The 16,330-nt window shown below is 44.8% G+C and overlaps 1 protein-coding gene and 1 pseudogene across 3 annotated transcripts; both read right to left on the bottom strand.

Annotated features, from left to right (window-relative positions):
* Positions 1-10,458: 10,458 nt before the first annotated feature.
* On the bottom strand, positions 10,459-11,682 carry PI3 (peptidase inhibitor 3). 3 transcript variants are annotated; one of them, XM_007464786.1, is made up of 3 exons: positions 11,608-11,682; positions 11,448-11,459; positions 10,459-10,764 (listed from the first exon to the last, which is right to left on the bottom strand). In XM_007464786.1, exons 1-3 carry the CDS (start codon positions 11,680-11,682, stop codon positions 10,459-10,461), a joined length of 393 nt encoding a protein of 130 aa, XP_007464848.1. The 3 variants fall into 3 exon arrangements, with proteins under 3 accessions (XP_007464848.1, XP_007464846.1, XP_007464847.1); XM_007464784.1 differs by lacking the exon at positions 11,448-11,459 and having other exon boundaries at positions 10,459-10,766; positions 11,598-11,682; XM_007464785.1 differs by lacking the exon at positions 11,448-11,459 and having other exon boundaries at positions 10,459-10,757; positions 11,601-11,682.
* A 3,698-nt stretch (positions 11,683-15,380) lies between these two features.
* LOC103079432 (transcriptional adapter 2-alpha-like) overlaps positions 15,381-16,330 on the bottom strand; it is a 1,237-nt pseudogene continuing 287 nt past the window's right edge.

The raw sequence follows: 16,330 nt of genomic DNA, 5'->3' as shown, positions 1-16,330 counted from the left end.
CAGCTGCTGAACCAGAGACAATGTAGCAAAGAGACTTGCCCTTCAGCCTCAGGATAAGACTGTACATCTTTCATAGCATCCAAACACAGAAACCATGACTCAAAAATACCCTTGGAATTTAATGAACAGAGAATCTGAGTGTCAGGAGACATTAAAAACCTATCAGAGGGCTTCCGTGGTGGCGCAGTGGTTGAGAATCTGCTTGCTAATGCAGGGGATACGGGTTCAAGCCCTGGTCTGGGAAGATCCCACATGCCGTGGAGCAACTGGGCCCGTGAGCCACAACTACTGAGCCTGCGCGTCTAGAGCCTGTGCTCCGCAACAGGAGAGGCCGCGACAGTGAGAGGCCCCCGCACCGCGATGAAGAGTGGCCCCCACTTGCCACAACTAGAGAAAGCCCTCGCACAGAAACGAAGGCCCAACACAGCCAAACTAAATTAATTAATTAATAAACTCCTACCCCCAACATCTTAAAAAAAAAACAAAACCTATCAGAAAAACAGAAGCGCAGGAACTGGTCAAGACTAAATGTGAAACAGTAGCCCCATTCTTTTTTTACAAACCCTAAAGGGTCCCCCACCAAAGGCTGAAGATAGAGAAAGGGGGCGGGGGAGAGGAGAGAGACTCAGGAGTCATAGATTTTCACGTAGTTTTAAATACATAACACTTTATTTCTTTGTGTCATTTTCATATGAAGAAGCATTTAACTCTTGATAAAAGAAGTCTCTGGAATGAGGTAAAAGCAGGGAAGAACTGGAGCTCAGGTATCCACGTCTGAGACTGGGCTCCCCAGCATTTTCTCAAGCCTGGTGAAGGAGGGGTTTCTACCTGAGGAGAGGAGAGAGAAGCAGATACAGGAAGATGCAAACCGTGGCGGGGAACACGGATTGAGCCCCCAGACCACGCCCAGACCACCGTGGTCTGAATCCTGCCAGGTACTCCCCTCCCAAGGGTGCTAAGATGTGCTTCCGAGGAATCGGGGTTCAGGAATTCTAGGTGAGCCATGCTGAAGAATTATAATCTCAGAATCCCTTACCTGACCGTTTAAATGTGAAGAGAAAAGTGCTTCCTTATTATGAGCCGTTAGAAAAAACAATGGCCGTGGAAAACAGTCATGATAAAAATTTACTAACGGTTGAGGCGCTTAGAGATAATCTTATCCAAGCTTCCTCACCAATTCACAGAATGAGGCCCACGACACGAAAACAATTGTATTTTCTGAGGAAGGATGTCTGTTGGGCCTCTTTCTTTACTGTCCTTGAGGCAAGGTTCAGGGCCGATCTCACTTTAAAAACTCTTATCTCAATGATTTCTAAGGGCACTGAGAGTCCTCCACTCCCTCTGGGACACCTGGTTCTTCTGGAACGTTTCAGGGACAAAGTGAAGAGGACCCACTGCAACCTCTATCGCGCCGGCACAGAGGTAAGAAGACGAAAGGGCAGGAAAGAAAAAAAATCTGGGCAATGGCCAGGTTTCCTGATAGCTGCGGGAAAAACGCCACAGGGTGATGTGGGGACACCAGGGCATCAGCGCCAGCTTGTCTCATGGATTCCTCGGAGGAGGAAGCGTCCCCCCTCCCCCCGTCCAACCACACCCAGGACCTCCACGCCTTCCACGCACCCTTGCGGAATCCAGGCTGTGCCATGTGGAGAAAGAGCAAGAGGAAGACCACAGTGGGCGCCGGGAGGCTGCTCAGCTTCATGATGCGAGAAGAGCGTGTGGGTGAACGTGGAGGCTACTAGATCTCGGTTGATATCGGCGCTGGCAGGCAACCGCCAGCAGGGGGAGCTGTAGTTCCTAGGGCCCAGGGTCAAAAGCGCCTGAATTTGACCAGGAGATAGCAGCTCTCTCACCCCTGAAAAAGGCGCTGTAATAACCTCTGGGGCATAACTTCTGAAAGCCCACAAGTCCTCACTCTTCTTCAGGGAGTGGCAGGGCTGGCCTGGCCCTTAATAATTCTTGCTTTATGCAGTGGATTCGGAAGCAATAGGAGGGAATTGTCTTTGCCAGAGTATCAGGTCTGACAAACTCCCTCCTTCTCACTTTGTATCCAGGACAATTTAACCCCAACCCTCCCAACAGATTTCAGAAATGCGTACATTTGAAGAGTTTACTTTGAACAAATTAACTTTTGGAACCCACCCAGGTACAAAGACAAGGCCAGATAGTAAGCTATTAGCAAAATAATATGGAGAATATCGTGCATTGGGCACCGCGTAAGCTTAAGTGGTCTAATGAATGTTTTCTACTTTAATGCCTGCCTTTATGTCTCCATTACTTTGTATAAACTTTGTTTGTTACTAAGGTCAAAAGTCTAACTTGAGGTCATTTCGGAATGTGAACCCCAAGCCAAATAACCCTTCTAACTCTGCACTCCTGTAAAAGTGTGTGTTGTTCCCACTTGCTTGGTGGCAAAGAGAGTGTCTGTCTTAAGCAGTGGTGAGAAACAGATCTATGGATGCACATAGGGGAGCTGGTACCCGGGGGCAGGCAGAGAGATGCTGAGGAAAAAGATGACTCCCTAGCATAGCAACTCTGTCCGCCAACTTCTCACCTGCCTTTCTCTCTCTCTCTCTCTTTCTCGCGCTCTCTTTCTTTCCTTCTTTAAAGAAGATTTTATTAGAGATATTTGCTGCAAATTTAGGCATTTTACAATAAGAACAACAGATCTCATTCAATTGGTTTTCCACAGCACTGCACATGCCCTTTTAAAAAATTTAGTTGAGCTCCAAATGAAAGTTCTTTTTTTATTGAGGTAAATTTGTTATATAGCAAACTTTTTGGCATTATATAAATTATAATTTGATATTTGTATACACCACAAAGGGATCACCAGCATAAGTCTAGTTACCATTCATCACTATACAATTGATCCCCTTCACCCATTTCACCCTCCCCACAACCAGCTTCCCCTCTGGTAACCACTGATCTGTTCTCTCCCTCTATGTGTTTGTTCTTGTTTTGTTTGTTTGTTCATTTGTTTTATTATTTAGATTCCACATATTAGTGAAATCATATGGTATTTGTCATTCTCTGTCTGATTTATTTCACTTAGCGTAATACACTCTAGTTCCATCCATGTTGTCACAAATGCAAGATTTCATTCTCCCACGTCCTTATCAAGGATTATATCTCCCCAGGAGGTATAAGCTGCCAATATATCTCAAACTCCCCCAGCCCCCAGCTCTACGTTTCAGGACCTAAATTCCAGCTGAGTGTGGCCAAGAGATAGGGGCCTCCATTCTTCCACCCCAACCCCACTTGTAGGGTTGAGGCTCTACCCCACAGACAGAAGGTCAAGAATGCTGAGGCCACAGCAGCCCTTGGAATGGCTCATTCGTCAGGTGGAGTTTTCATGCCAGCAAATGAATGTCTGTAAGACCAGAGGCTACTGCCCATGCACAGAACCCTGTCTGTAAAACAGGGGTGTCACCTCCAGAGAAGTGAACCACTATCTCCATCACAGCTCCATAGACATAGCTCAGAGATTTTGCCCAGGTTAAGAGGCAGTCTTTAACAAGAGAAAACTCTAAAGCTCTCCCCAAAGGAACCCACATTTTTGGGAACAGAGTGTGGGAAAGTTCAAGCTGGAAGGTACTCTTAAAAACAATGGAGAGGGGCTTCCCTGGTGGCGCAGTTGTTAAGGGTCCGCCTGCCAATGCAGGGGACATGGGTTTGAGCTCTGGTCCAGGAAGATCCACATGCCATGGAGCAACTAAGCCAGTGGCCACAACTACTGAGCCTGTGCTCTAGAGCCCGCGAGACACAACTACTGAGCCCATGCGCCACAACTATTGAAGCCCACGGGCCTTGAGCCCGTGCTCCGCAACAAGAAAAGCCACCGCGATTCGAAACTCACACACCGCAACGAAAAGTAGCCCCCGCTCGTAACTAGAGAAAGCCTGCATGCAGCAACAAAGACCCAACACAGCCAAAAATAAACAAATAAAATAAATAAATTTATTTTAAAAATTAAAAAAAACAGTGGAGATTTTGGTGATAAGCAATTAGGAGGAAGCTGCCGCTCCATGAGAGCAAAAAACTCAACTACAGGCTAACTAGTTTACCTTTAAGTCAGATTTGAAGCAGTTGAGCTGTTCCCAATTAACCACATGTTTTCTGGCTGCACTGCCTGTTCTGGGAACTTCAGTGAGCATCTCCTGATGATTTCACTAATATCATGCAGCCCCAGAAGTTCTCACCTTTCCCGTGATCCTTGTTCTCTCCTCACCATGACATGCAGAGTGTGATGAGGCAGTAGGTGGTTTAGAGAATATTGGAGACCTGTCCCATCCAATCCCCTTCCCTTTTAACAAAAGGGAAGCCCTTCTTCATCCTCTCTGGGCCTCAGGTTTTTCATGTTCAATGTAAAGAAGTGGTTCATGATGATCTCAGAGTGTACTGTCTGTTCTAACTAGATGGAAGGCTGTGTGATCAGAGAATTGCCAAGAGCTGATAACCAGTGGGTGCGTGTTTTTGCCTCCGAGGACTGGCACCCCTGAGAAGGATGACACATATGCCCAGTGGGAAGAGAGTGTCGTGTCCTTGCTCCTGTTCTAGATAGGGCATAAGAAGTACTTAGAGTTCTCTGTAAACTTTGCAGTGACTGCTCAGTTGTTCTGCCCCCGGGACTGAGCATGAAACCTCAGAGACGGGCAGAGGGCTCCCAGCCTCAGGGGAGCGCTCAAGTTTGGTGGATGCTGGATCCAGTGGGTGGAAGTAGGGAGCAGGAATATGAATCCTTCCACTGGCACTGAACGTTTGATGTCTGTTCTTCTCACCAAGCCACTGTGAGTAGATCAAAGGGCTTTTTGTGTGTGTGTGACCTTAATAGTGCCTGGAAGTAACAAATCAACTTTCTTACCCTCCCCCTGACTTCCTCCCCAGAGTTACTCACTGATCAGATATGCCTGTATTAGGTTCTAGGTCGTTTGTGGAGTTTTAGTGCAAAGAGTTCGAAAACCTCTATGTGCTCTGGCCTTCTCTTTTACAGATGGTGTCAGTGAGGTTCAGAGTGTGTGTGGAACTTTTCTGAGTCTAAGTGGATCAGAACAGGGGTCTGGGTGACGACACAGTATTGCCTGCTTCTGAAGTCCGGAAGGGAATCAGAGAACAGGGGGTTCCTGGATGGAATGTGAGGCTGGATGTCTGAATGGGGATGAAAGGACTCTCTTCCCTACCCAGGTACAGGCTCCCAGATGAGAGAACCTGGCCCAAATGGGGACATGGGACCAATGGATACCTGGTCCAAAGTCATGTCTCCCAAAATGGGCCCCTTATCATGCCATGAACCCCTTATTTCTTTGAATTAATAACTCCCCTTGACACTATAAATGATTAAAAATACTAGTGGGCTCCAGCTGCCAGGAGACAAATGTTTAGGCATCAGTTGGAATCAGAGAAATTTACATTTGTAACAATCTGATCAAAGTAGCCAGTTCCATGGGGAGGTAGAATGAACACTGGTCTAGGAAACAGGGAACCAGATCTTGGTGGCCCTTATTTGCTCAGTGAAATTGTGAAAGGCATTTCTTCCTAAATTCCTCTCCATAAAATTGATATAAAACAATGATGAAAAATCTGAAAGTTAAATTAAGAAAACACTCCCATTTACCACTGCAACAAAAAGAGGAAAATATCTAGGAATAAACCAACCTAAGCAGACAAAAGACCTGCATGCAGAAAATTGTAAGACACTGATGAAAGAAATTAAAGATGATACAAATAGATGGAGAGATATACCATGTTCTTGGATTGGAAGAATCAACATTGTGAAAATGACTCTACTACCCAAAGCAATCTACAGATCCAATGCAATCCCTATCAAACTACCACTGGCATTTTTCACAGAACTAGAACAAAAAATTTCACAATTTGTATGGAAACACAAAAGACCCCAAATAGCCAAAGCAATCTTGAGAAAGAAAAATGGAGCTGGAGGAATCAGGCTCCCTGACTTCAGACTATACTACAAAGCTACAGTAATCAAGACAGTATGGTACTGGAACAAAAACAGAAATATAGATCAATGGAACAGGATAGAAAGCCCAGAGATAAACCCACGCACACATGGTCACTTTATCTTTGATAAAGGAGGCAAGAATATACAGTGGAGAAAAGACAGTCTCTTCAATAAGTGGTGCTGGGAAAACTGGACAGCTACATGTAAAAGAATGAAATTAGAATACTCCCTAACACCATACACAAAAATAAACTCAAAATGGATTAAAGACCTAAATGTAATGCCAGACACCATCAAACTCTTAGAGGAAAACATAGGCAGAACACTCCATGACATAAATCACAGCAAGATCCTTTTTGACCCACCTCCTAGAGAAATAGAAATAAAAACAAAAATAAACAAATCGGACCTTATGAAACTTAAAAGCTTTTGCACAGCAAAGGAAACCATAAACAAGACCAAAAGACAACCCTCAGAATGGGAGAAAACATTTGCAAATGAAGCAACTGACAAAGGATTAATCTCCAAAACATACAAGCAACTCATGCAGCTCAATATCAAAAAAACAAACAACCCAATGCAAAAATGGGCAGAAGACCTAAATAGACATTTCTCCAAAGAAGATATACAGATTGCCAACAAACACATGAAAGAATGTTCAGCATCATTAATCATTAGAGAAATGCAAATCAAAACTACAATGATTTATCATCTCACACCGGTCAGAATGACCATCATCAAAAAATCTACAAACAATAAATGCCAGAGAGGGTGTGGAGAAAAGGGGACCCTCTTGCACTGTTGGTGGGAATGTAAATTGATATAGCCACTATGGAGAACAGTATGGAGGTTCCTTAAAAAACTAAAAGTAGAACTACCATACAACCCAGCAATCCCACTACTGGGCATATACCCTGAGAACATCATAATTCAAAAAAAGTCATGTACCAAAATGTCCATTGCAGCTCTATTTACAATAGCCAGGACATGGAAGCAACCTAAGTGTCCAACGACAGATGAACGGATAAAGAAGATGTGGCACATATATACAATGGAATATTACTCGGCCATAAAAAGGAACAAAACTGAGTTATTTGTAGTGAGGTGGATGGACCTAGAGACTGTCATACAGAGTGAAGTAAGTCAGAAAGAGAAAAACAAATACTGTATGCTAACACATATATATGGAATCTTAAATAAAAAAAAAAGAAAAATAATGGTCGGAAGAACCTAGGGGCAAGACAGGAATAAAGATGCAGACCTGCTAAAGAATGGACTTGAGGACACGGGGAGGGGGAAGGGTAAGCTGGGACAAAGTGAGAGAGTGGCATGGACATATATACACTACCAAACGTAAAATAGATAGCTAGTGGGAAGGAGCCGCATAGCACAGGGAGATCAGCTCGGTGCTTTGTGACCACCTAGAGGAGTGGGATAGGGAGGGGGGGAGGGAGGGAGTTGCAAGAGGGAAGAGATATGGGGACATATGTATATGTATAACTGATTCACTTTGTTGTAAAGCAGAAACTAACACACCATTGTAAAGCAATTATACCCCAATAAAGATGTTAAAAAAAAGGAGAGGAGGGGAAAGTACATCTACCCACAGACTTTTCTTTGTCCCTAACCCCTTGCTTGGATTGTTTTGTAAATCCGGTGCCAAAATCACCAAGGGAGGGTGTGCAGGGGCAAAAGTATTTTATCCTTGAAAGTTGCTATGAAAGTAGAGCTTTAATGTTTTCATCATAACAACAGCAAAAACAAAATGGTAATTACACGACGTGAAGGATTTGTTAACTATTCTTATTGTGGTAAACATTTTGCAGGGTATACATGTATCAAATCACCACATTGTACACCTCAAACATTCATGTTATATGTCAATTTTTATCTCATTAAAGGTGGGGGGAGGGGGCTTCCCTTGTGGTGCCGTGGTTAAGAATCCGGCTGCCAATGCAGGGGACACGCGTTCAAGCCGTGGTCTAGGAAGATCCCACATGCCACGGAGCAACTAAGCCCGTGCGCCACAACTACTGAGCCTGTGCTCTAGACCCTGCGAGCCACAACTACTGAAGTCCGCACGCCACAACTACTGAGCCCACGCACAGCAACTACTGAAGCCCACACCCCTAGAGCCCATGCTCTGCAACAAGAGAAGCCACCACAATGAGAAGCCCACGCACTGCAACGAAGAGTAGCCCTCGTTCGCCACAACTAGAGGAAGGCTGTGCGCAGCAAGGAAGACCCAACGCAGCCCAAAATAAATAAATAAATAAATTTATTTATTTTAAAATAATAATAAATAAATAAATCTGGGGGAAAAGAGACAGAATCGAAGGGGTAAATACTGCTATCTTCACCATACAGAATCTTCACATTCGGGAGCATGTTAATTATCTATTCAAGACTTTTTTATGTGCTACATGAACGCTTGTTTACATTTCTTTTTAAAAGTTCTGCCTGTCTCTCATTAAGTTTATTTGTTGAGCGGTTTAATTGTGTTGATATTATAAGTGGGAATTTTTTTCCATTCCATTTTCTGATTATTGCTAGTTTATAATAAAAATAGGATTTACGGGAATTCCCTGGCAGTCCAGTGGTTAGGACTCAGTGCTTTCACTGCCGTGGGCCGGGGTTCAATCCCTGGTTGGGAAACTAAGATCTTATAAGCCACGTGGTGCAGCCAAAAAAATTAAAAATAAAAATAGGATTTAGTTTAATTTTTAAATAGGATTTATCATCACATACTCACTGTGTGTGTTTGGGTGATTAAGTGAAGCTTTCATGGCTTCAATCTCTTAACAAAATTAGAGATGTGTATACTACCCATCTGAGAGAGTTCTAATGAAAAATAAATAAGACAATACAGATAACGTATTTAGTACAGGATCTGGAACAGAGAAAACACTAAAACACAGAAACTGTTCTTACCACCAATGGTGTATTATGTGTTTGTCAGGCCAGAAGTTTAGCCACTGCTTTCACCTGTGCTCCAAGATGCACAGTCCAGTCCATCCCCTGGAGAATGAGAGGGAAACCCTGGCTTGTAGGCTGCTGGGAGGGACCAAGGGGCAGCGGGCTCTCTGTTCTCTCACCCCCAACAAAGCCTCTGCTCCCCACCTCCCCTCTAGCAGGAGCCCAACACACACACAGAAAGAAGAGGTGTTTCAGGGCCATAATGTCAGGGCTGAACTGACATTCATTATTATATTTCCAGAATAATTTCATTCAACCCCCCTCAGAATGAGTAGACAACTGAGGCTCAGAGATTTGTCTGAGGTCATCCAACAATTGGGGAGGAGGCTGGGGCTAGAACTCAGGTCTCCTGAGGCCCAAGCCCGTGCTCTGCCCACTTCACCCCAAATGCTCCTCCCCCTGTGGCTTTGACCTTCCCTGAGAACTTCATTGCACAAGGACAGTGGGGCAGGTGAGCCAACAGCAGAGCCACGAGGTCATCCAAGTTTGCCCAACGTACACCCTTCTGCTGTCTTCACTCCTCGAGTCTGCTCTACCCCAACTTGTACATCTCCAGAGAACATTATTCAGCAATCACAAGAAAGGATCACGGACTCAGTGTGTCTTGCATCCTCATTCACATCTTAAAATAGAAAGCTGGGAGAGGATATTGCTTAACCCAAAGGAATTATGTGTTATGGGAGGCATCTCAGGCATGAATAGGAGAAATGCTTCATGAGCAGGGATTTCCCAGCATGTGTTTCTATGTCTTCTTGGGAGGACATAGATCCCTGGAAAACATGAAAGGAAAAGGAGGGAGCTATAGATTTAGCCACAAGGGTTGGCTAGTCTCACTGACAGGGTTGATCATAGCCAGGTCAGAAGTAGGGGTCAATTGGAAAGGTTTTGGGTTTTATTTCTCCGGTCCAAGGCCAAAGGCAAAATGTCTAGGTTTCCATTTCCTGGTGAAATAGAGGCTGCAGTTCTTGGGTTGATTATTGGATTTCTACAATGAACCCTAGGAATGGGCCTTTCGTTCCTGCCCCCGCTCTCCTTCACACATCAGTAGCATCTGCTGTGGGTCTCTCTCCACTCGCCACTGGGGACTGGGAGTCCCAACTCCACACCCATCTCCCCAGAGCTTCCAGGAGCCCAGAAGTCATAGGAGCCAGAAACAAATGGAGTAGAAAGTGGTCTTTTATTGGAAAGTCCATGAGAGAGGCATCCCAGGTTTGGGCACCCGGATGAAAGCAAGAATGGGCAGTGCGGGAGAGGGTAGTGCTACAGGCACCAGGATCTGCATCCCTGGGGACTTCACAGGTGCAGCAAGAACAGACTCCACCTGGTATGAGAAAAGAGAATCAGAGACGTGATTCAGCTGGTCAAAGACTCAGAGGCAGTGGGAGGCAGGACCAAGTCCACTTGTCATCCGTCTCAGGACGAGACCCCATGTCCCCTCCCCCACCAACCTAGGATCACTCTCCACTGCTCAGCCTTTCTGTGCCTTCACAGGTCACCTCTTCCTCCACCCAGTTCTCACCTCACCGGGGATACATACAGGTTGTCCCGCAACGGCCCACACAGCACTTCTTGGCCCCCGGGCATTCAGCATCTGTCAAACATTTGTTAGAGGGATTGAAAATGGTGCACTGGTACACAATCCTGGGGCAGGAGCCACGCTTCGTGATCCATGGGAATCTGACTGGATCTTGTCCTTTGACTGGATCTTGACTTTTGACTGGATCTTGACCTTCGACTGGATCTTGACCTTCGACTGGATCTTGTCCTTCGACTGGATCTTGTCCTTTGATCAGAACATTGCCTTTCGTAGTGCCTTGACCTTTAGGACAACAAAGAAATATCCCCACATTTAGAACAGTGTATCTGCTTTAACTATCTAGTCTTTCCTCCAGGTCCAGCCACTGTTCACTGCAGTGTCCCTCAAAATGTGACTTGAGATAGGGGAGGGTCACCAGGGCTAGCTGGGGTCTGTGCTCTTGGAAGGCTGGGACCGGGGTTCCTCGGGTGTCCGTTTCTTCCCGTCACCCTCCATTCTGGGTCCTAGGGCCCTCACGAGGATATGCCAGACTGAAGTGTCTTTCAGAGGTGTCACTTTGGCATCTTTCAGGAAACTTAATGGAAGGGAACGGAGCCGTGAGACACTTACCAGGAGACCTGAGCTCCGTCCTGGCTCTGGAGACTGTCTTGACAAATCCTCACCCCTCCCTAGGTCTCAATGTCCTCCTTTGGAAAATAGGGGTCTTCAAACTACATGATTTTTTGAGGCCCTGTTGGTTCTTAACCTTCTCTTAGAGGACTGATGACAGGTGATTTTACAGGGCAGACAGGCAGGGGACAGACCCCACATCTAGGGACCAGATTCCTGGGACCCCTCACTTCATTGAACGTTCTGTCCAAGTATCAACACTTGAGGCCAAGGTCATGTAACAACACTTCTTCCACAAACAGCCCTGGTATCTCAGTCCTGGGGTGGAAAAAGCATGTAGAGTCTAGTAGGCAACTTCCTACTTCTCTGGATACGCTGGAAACCTACTGTCCAGGCTGAAGAGTGGGCTCTAGCCCTGCCTGCTGCTTTGAAGGTACTCCCCGTCAGTACCCAGGCTGCCCCCAACATCCTCTCCTCAACCCAACCCAGCCCCACCCACGCCACTTCCCCATTCACCTCTTACGACAGCTGCCTGTGCCACCAGCGTCCCAAGGACAAGAAGTACCACCACTGGGATCAAGAAGTTTCTGGACTTCATGTTGTCAGGAAGGTGAATGGCTAACAGCTGAGGCCAAGCCTAGTTTTATGCAGCTCCAGCTTGGCCGGGTGCCAAGGGTGGGTCTGTGGTTTCACCAGGCACAAGGGGTACATTTTCTTAGTTCTACCAGGAAATACCCACCTCCATCCTGGGAAGGACCCTGGGCCCTTCCCCAAGGATTATTCACGGGGAGAAATGGCAGTTACTGTTGCATCATCTCTGATAGCCCCAATAGCTCCCTCACTTTCTCACAAAGAAGCAGGGCTGGCTGACCCTTGGGCACCGTTACAGCCAAATTCTTCATACTTAGAATAGAAAGAATATGGAGCCCAAAGAAGAGAAAGGAATCACCCATGGTCATTTAACAAGTCAGTGGTAGGTCTGGTGTTCAGTTTTCATAGCCAAGGTGTTCCCTAGTTACTCCCTGTTCCTGCAAGACCCACCCAGACCTACCCTAACAGTTTACCCCTCCCAGCATCAAGCTGGGCCTTTCTTTCATTCTCTCCCCCAAGAAACCCCGAGAAACCCCAAGAAAACCCCAAGAAAAACTCTCAAAGGCATGTTTGCCTTGGACGTCTACTGACTAATCAGTATACTTTTCCATTTCACAGGTAGTCTCTGAAATGCCCCAAGAAAGTAACAGGGAAGGTGCAATTTGACATCTGGAATGGCATGATGCCCTTGAAATCACAGTCAGAAGAGAGAAAACACCCATAAAATGAAAGGAAGAAAATATAAATCATCTGTAAGGTGGACATCTACAGTGCATACATCCAACATGGCTTCCTCCTCCTTAGAACAGCATGCTGTTTCTTCTGAAGAACTCTTTTTTCTTTGTACCATCAACTTAGGAATCTAATGGGGACTGCTGATCATGAAAGCCTGACACCCAGTCACAGCAGGGTGTGTGTGTGTGTGTGTGTGTGTGTGTGTGTGTGTGTGTGTCTCAGGTCTACTGACGTCCTTTATTTGAATAGACACTAAGGGGAAGGGGGAAGTCCCTCCTTTTGGTAAAGGTGGTAGAAATGAGCCTGGGAACTCCAGAAGCTATGGTTCCAGTGTGAGAGTAGGTTAACTGTGCGAGAAAAAGGAAACTAATTCACTTAGAAAATCAGAGAAATGATGGTGAGAGAGGATTTGGAAGGCACAAGCCAGCCCTTCATTCCCCTTTATCTTGAGAGCAGCTCTTCCCACACCCTTCCCCTAGTTCAGTTATGACCCAGTAAATTGGCTTTCTGCCTAAGCTAGTCTGAGAAGGTATTTTGTCATTGCTACCATAGTTCAGAGTAATAAAAATGAATACCCAGAAGTTGGGTGTTGTCAGGGACAGAACCTGAGGTGTGGAAATGACAGTTGAGTTCTGGGGCAGACAGGGATTAAAACAAACGAATTTTTTTATAGTAAAGCCAGTTGTTTAAATCTTCACCTTTGTCTCTTTGGACTCAGACCACATGCCTACCAATGCTGAAACACTAAGGAGATATAAACAAATGTCAGAACATTAGAGGCTGCAGGCTACTTTTAAAAAATAAATAAATAAAAGCTCACTGCAAAGTAAGCCATACAAGCAAAAGAATCGTGTAGAACATACCTATATTCTTTAAAGAATTAAAGCATTAAAATGGAAGCCTGTACTCACCTGCCAGGTGAAAAAGGAGGCTATTTACTCTACAGCCTATTAGCCTTTACTCCTATCCAATTTCTTCCCTCTCCATCCTCCACAGAGCTAACACTTTCCTGGATTTTCTAATTTTCTGTTAATTCAAGCATCTTGCTCATTTCTAATTGGGTGGTCTATCTTTTTCTTGTTGATCTGTAGAGAAAAGAAACTCTCACACATTACTAGTGAGAGTATATATTTATGCAACCTATTTAAAAGTAAATTTGGATCAGCTAATAAAATTGAACATGAGCAAAATCTTTTAGATTTTTATCAATCTGATGGGTGAGAAGTGATACATTGCTGAAGTTTTTAGTTAGCATTTCTCTATCATGAATTATTTCAAGTATTTCTTCATACTTTAAAAGCCACTTATATTTCTTTACCTGAAAACTTCATTTCTTTTGCTCATTTTCCTATATAGTCATTAACCTTTTTCTTCTCAATTTCTAAGCACTCTTTATATATTATAGAGGAAGGTCCTTTGTCTGTGATACAGTTTATAAATAATTTTGTTTTGTTTTGTTTTTTTTTTTGCGGTATGTGGGCCTCTCACTGTTGTGGCCTCTCCCGTTGCAGAGCACAGGCTCCGGATGCGCAGGCTCAGCGGCCATGGCTCACGGGCCCAGCCGCTCCGCGGCATGTGGGATCTTCCCGGACCGGGGCACGAACCCGTGTCCCCTGCATCGGCAGGCGGACTCTCAACCACTGCGCCACCAGGGAAGCCCTAAAAAAATTTTTTTAAACACTGAAGTCTTTTATTCTGTTTCCCTCAGATCCTAAGAGTTTCCATTTCATTTGTTACCCCCTAGATGAAGTCTATTAGCAAACTGCATGCATATTTACAGCAGTCAAGAAGTTTGAGCAGATACTTCCAACAAGGCATGTAATATGTGAATTAGATATTTTGAACGTTGAAAGAATTAAAGAATCAGTCAGCTACTGGAGGTAATTTGTGCGGATTCTGATGCATTTCTATACAACTTTGCTTCTAACAGAGAAGGGAAAACCCTGACTCAGGGTTTGGCTTCTTATTGTGCAGAAAGATTTGAGGACCAAGTTTCAGATATGGTGGGGTCACTCATCCTCATATCTAGTGAGTTCCATATATGAAAAGGCTTTCCTTTTGTTTTACAAGTAACTCCTTATCGTAGGCTAGCGTTTCACCATTGAGAAATTAGGGTTTAGGTCTTAATCTAAGCAACACTGAGGTTAACTGCATCACCTCCATCCACAGGGGTCTGGCACCCAGGGAAGCCAAGGGTGAGAACAGGGTGAGCCCAGGACACACATGTTAGCAGAGACAGTGCAGCATGATGTGGTGTGCATCCAACACCCTAAGTGTGCTTTAGTTACCAGAATATTTGACACACCCACAAATTAAGTAGCAAAACATTTTAATCCATTAATTCTAAAAATAACAGAGACATTTTATATCCGGTGCCACCTCCTCAAAAGTCTACTGCAGATTAGACAGCCAGACTGCAAATTACAAAGCCAGACATTAAGATTGAAGATGCAGTTTGGGACAAGACCATCATGGGGAGATTTTCCTCCTCTTTGTTCATAAACATAAGTTGTCAGCTTAAAAAACATCCTCAGACATAAAAAGAAAGCTTTCTCTATATATAACCTCTTTATTTTAAATCCGTTTGTAATGTTTGAAGGCAAAACAGATAATCAGAAAACCAACCTCCCAAGCAAGTACAAGGACCTGAGCTGGACTCCTGGGACTAAAGACTGGTTTAGTTCTATTTCTACCAACACTGTGATGTGAGGTACCATGGTCCTTGTTTTCGTTACAAGAGGTGTTAGGAATGAATGCCCACACACAATTAATAATAGCTTATCTAGCACATAACTCTGCAGCACAGTACCAACAACAGGAGTATTTTAAAGCAGGGTGGAGAAGAAAGTAGACATTAATACAAGTTACGGTTTCCTTTGTTTCTTCCCCTCTTTTTACAAGGAGAATTCAGCTCAGAAACAAACTCCAGAATGCCCATACTGTCCTTTGGCCCACTAGGCCCAGAGAGCCTCAGGCTTTAGTGATGTATCCTTCTCGGATGAGGAAATTATAGATTTCCCATGTTTTGTTCACGTCTATCTTGATGAGTGTTCTTGCCTGTGCCAGTCTCAAGCCTCCTTGCTTGTTACATTCGTTCAGTAGAGCAGATTTGTATTCTAAATAGGCTCCTGGGAACAACCCCACCATCTGACAGAGCTCCTTTTCTTTTTCATTCAACTTCTCTGTGCCAGGGAGGCCAGTGAGGTTCAAGGGCGGTGCACTTCGTCTACCTGAATTCGAAGTCATTGTTACGGAAGGACTCAGGCCAGAATAAATGTCAGCCTGCCGGCGGAGCCACTGCTGTCAGGCGCTACTGTCCTGGATGTACTGGAGAACCTCTGAGAGCATAGGGCATTTGAGACGTTCCTCTTCTGGAGTCTTTCTGAGGTGATCCTAGGTTCTGGCACTACAAAAATTGGTAATGCCTGCTGTCCTGTATTTCTGGAGCCTCTTGATTTCCCTTTGGAGTTCGAATTCCAATGCATGGCTTTCAATGAACTTGTCATGCTCCACTGGTGCCACTATCCTTGCAAATCGCCTCATTGTTTCATAAAGGTCTTGGACTAGCTGGGGATACCGCCGTTCCATTAACTGAAATTTTCTAAGGTTGATTGATCCATGGTCTCTTATAATTTTTTTTCTCCTTTGTCTCTCCTTTAACCTAGAATGATAGATATCTACAACAGCCATCTTCAGAGTGTGTAAAATGTCCAAGTCATCTTCAACAAAATCAATGTCTCTCAAGTCCCATTCTGCATAATTGTCAAACTCCTCATTGAAATCTGCTTGAGCTGGCATGTACCCTGCCATGTGCCAAGAAAGCAAGGAGTCAAAGGTAGGTCGGGGAGGGTCATCTGTAGAGTGAAATGGAATGGCTGTGTCAGCAGTTTTTGCCTCCTCTGCTTGCTTCAGGTTCAGCA

The sequence above is a fragment of the Lipotes vexillifer genome, unplaced genomic scaffold, assembly GCF_000442215.2.
Source record: "Lipotes vexillifer unplaced genomic scaffold, Lipotes_vexillifer_v1.1 scaffold53, whole genome shotgun sequence".
In the NCBI taxonomy this organism is placed as follows: Eukaryota; Metazoa; Chordata; class Mammalia; order Artiodactyla; family Lipotidae; genus Lipotes; species Lipotes vexillifer.
Note: the sequence above shows the minus strand (reverse complement) of the source record. Positions and strands in the feature narration are given on the sequence as shown.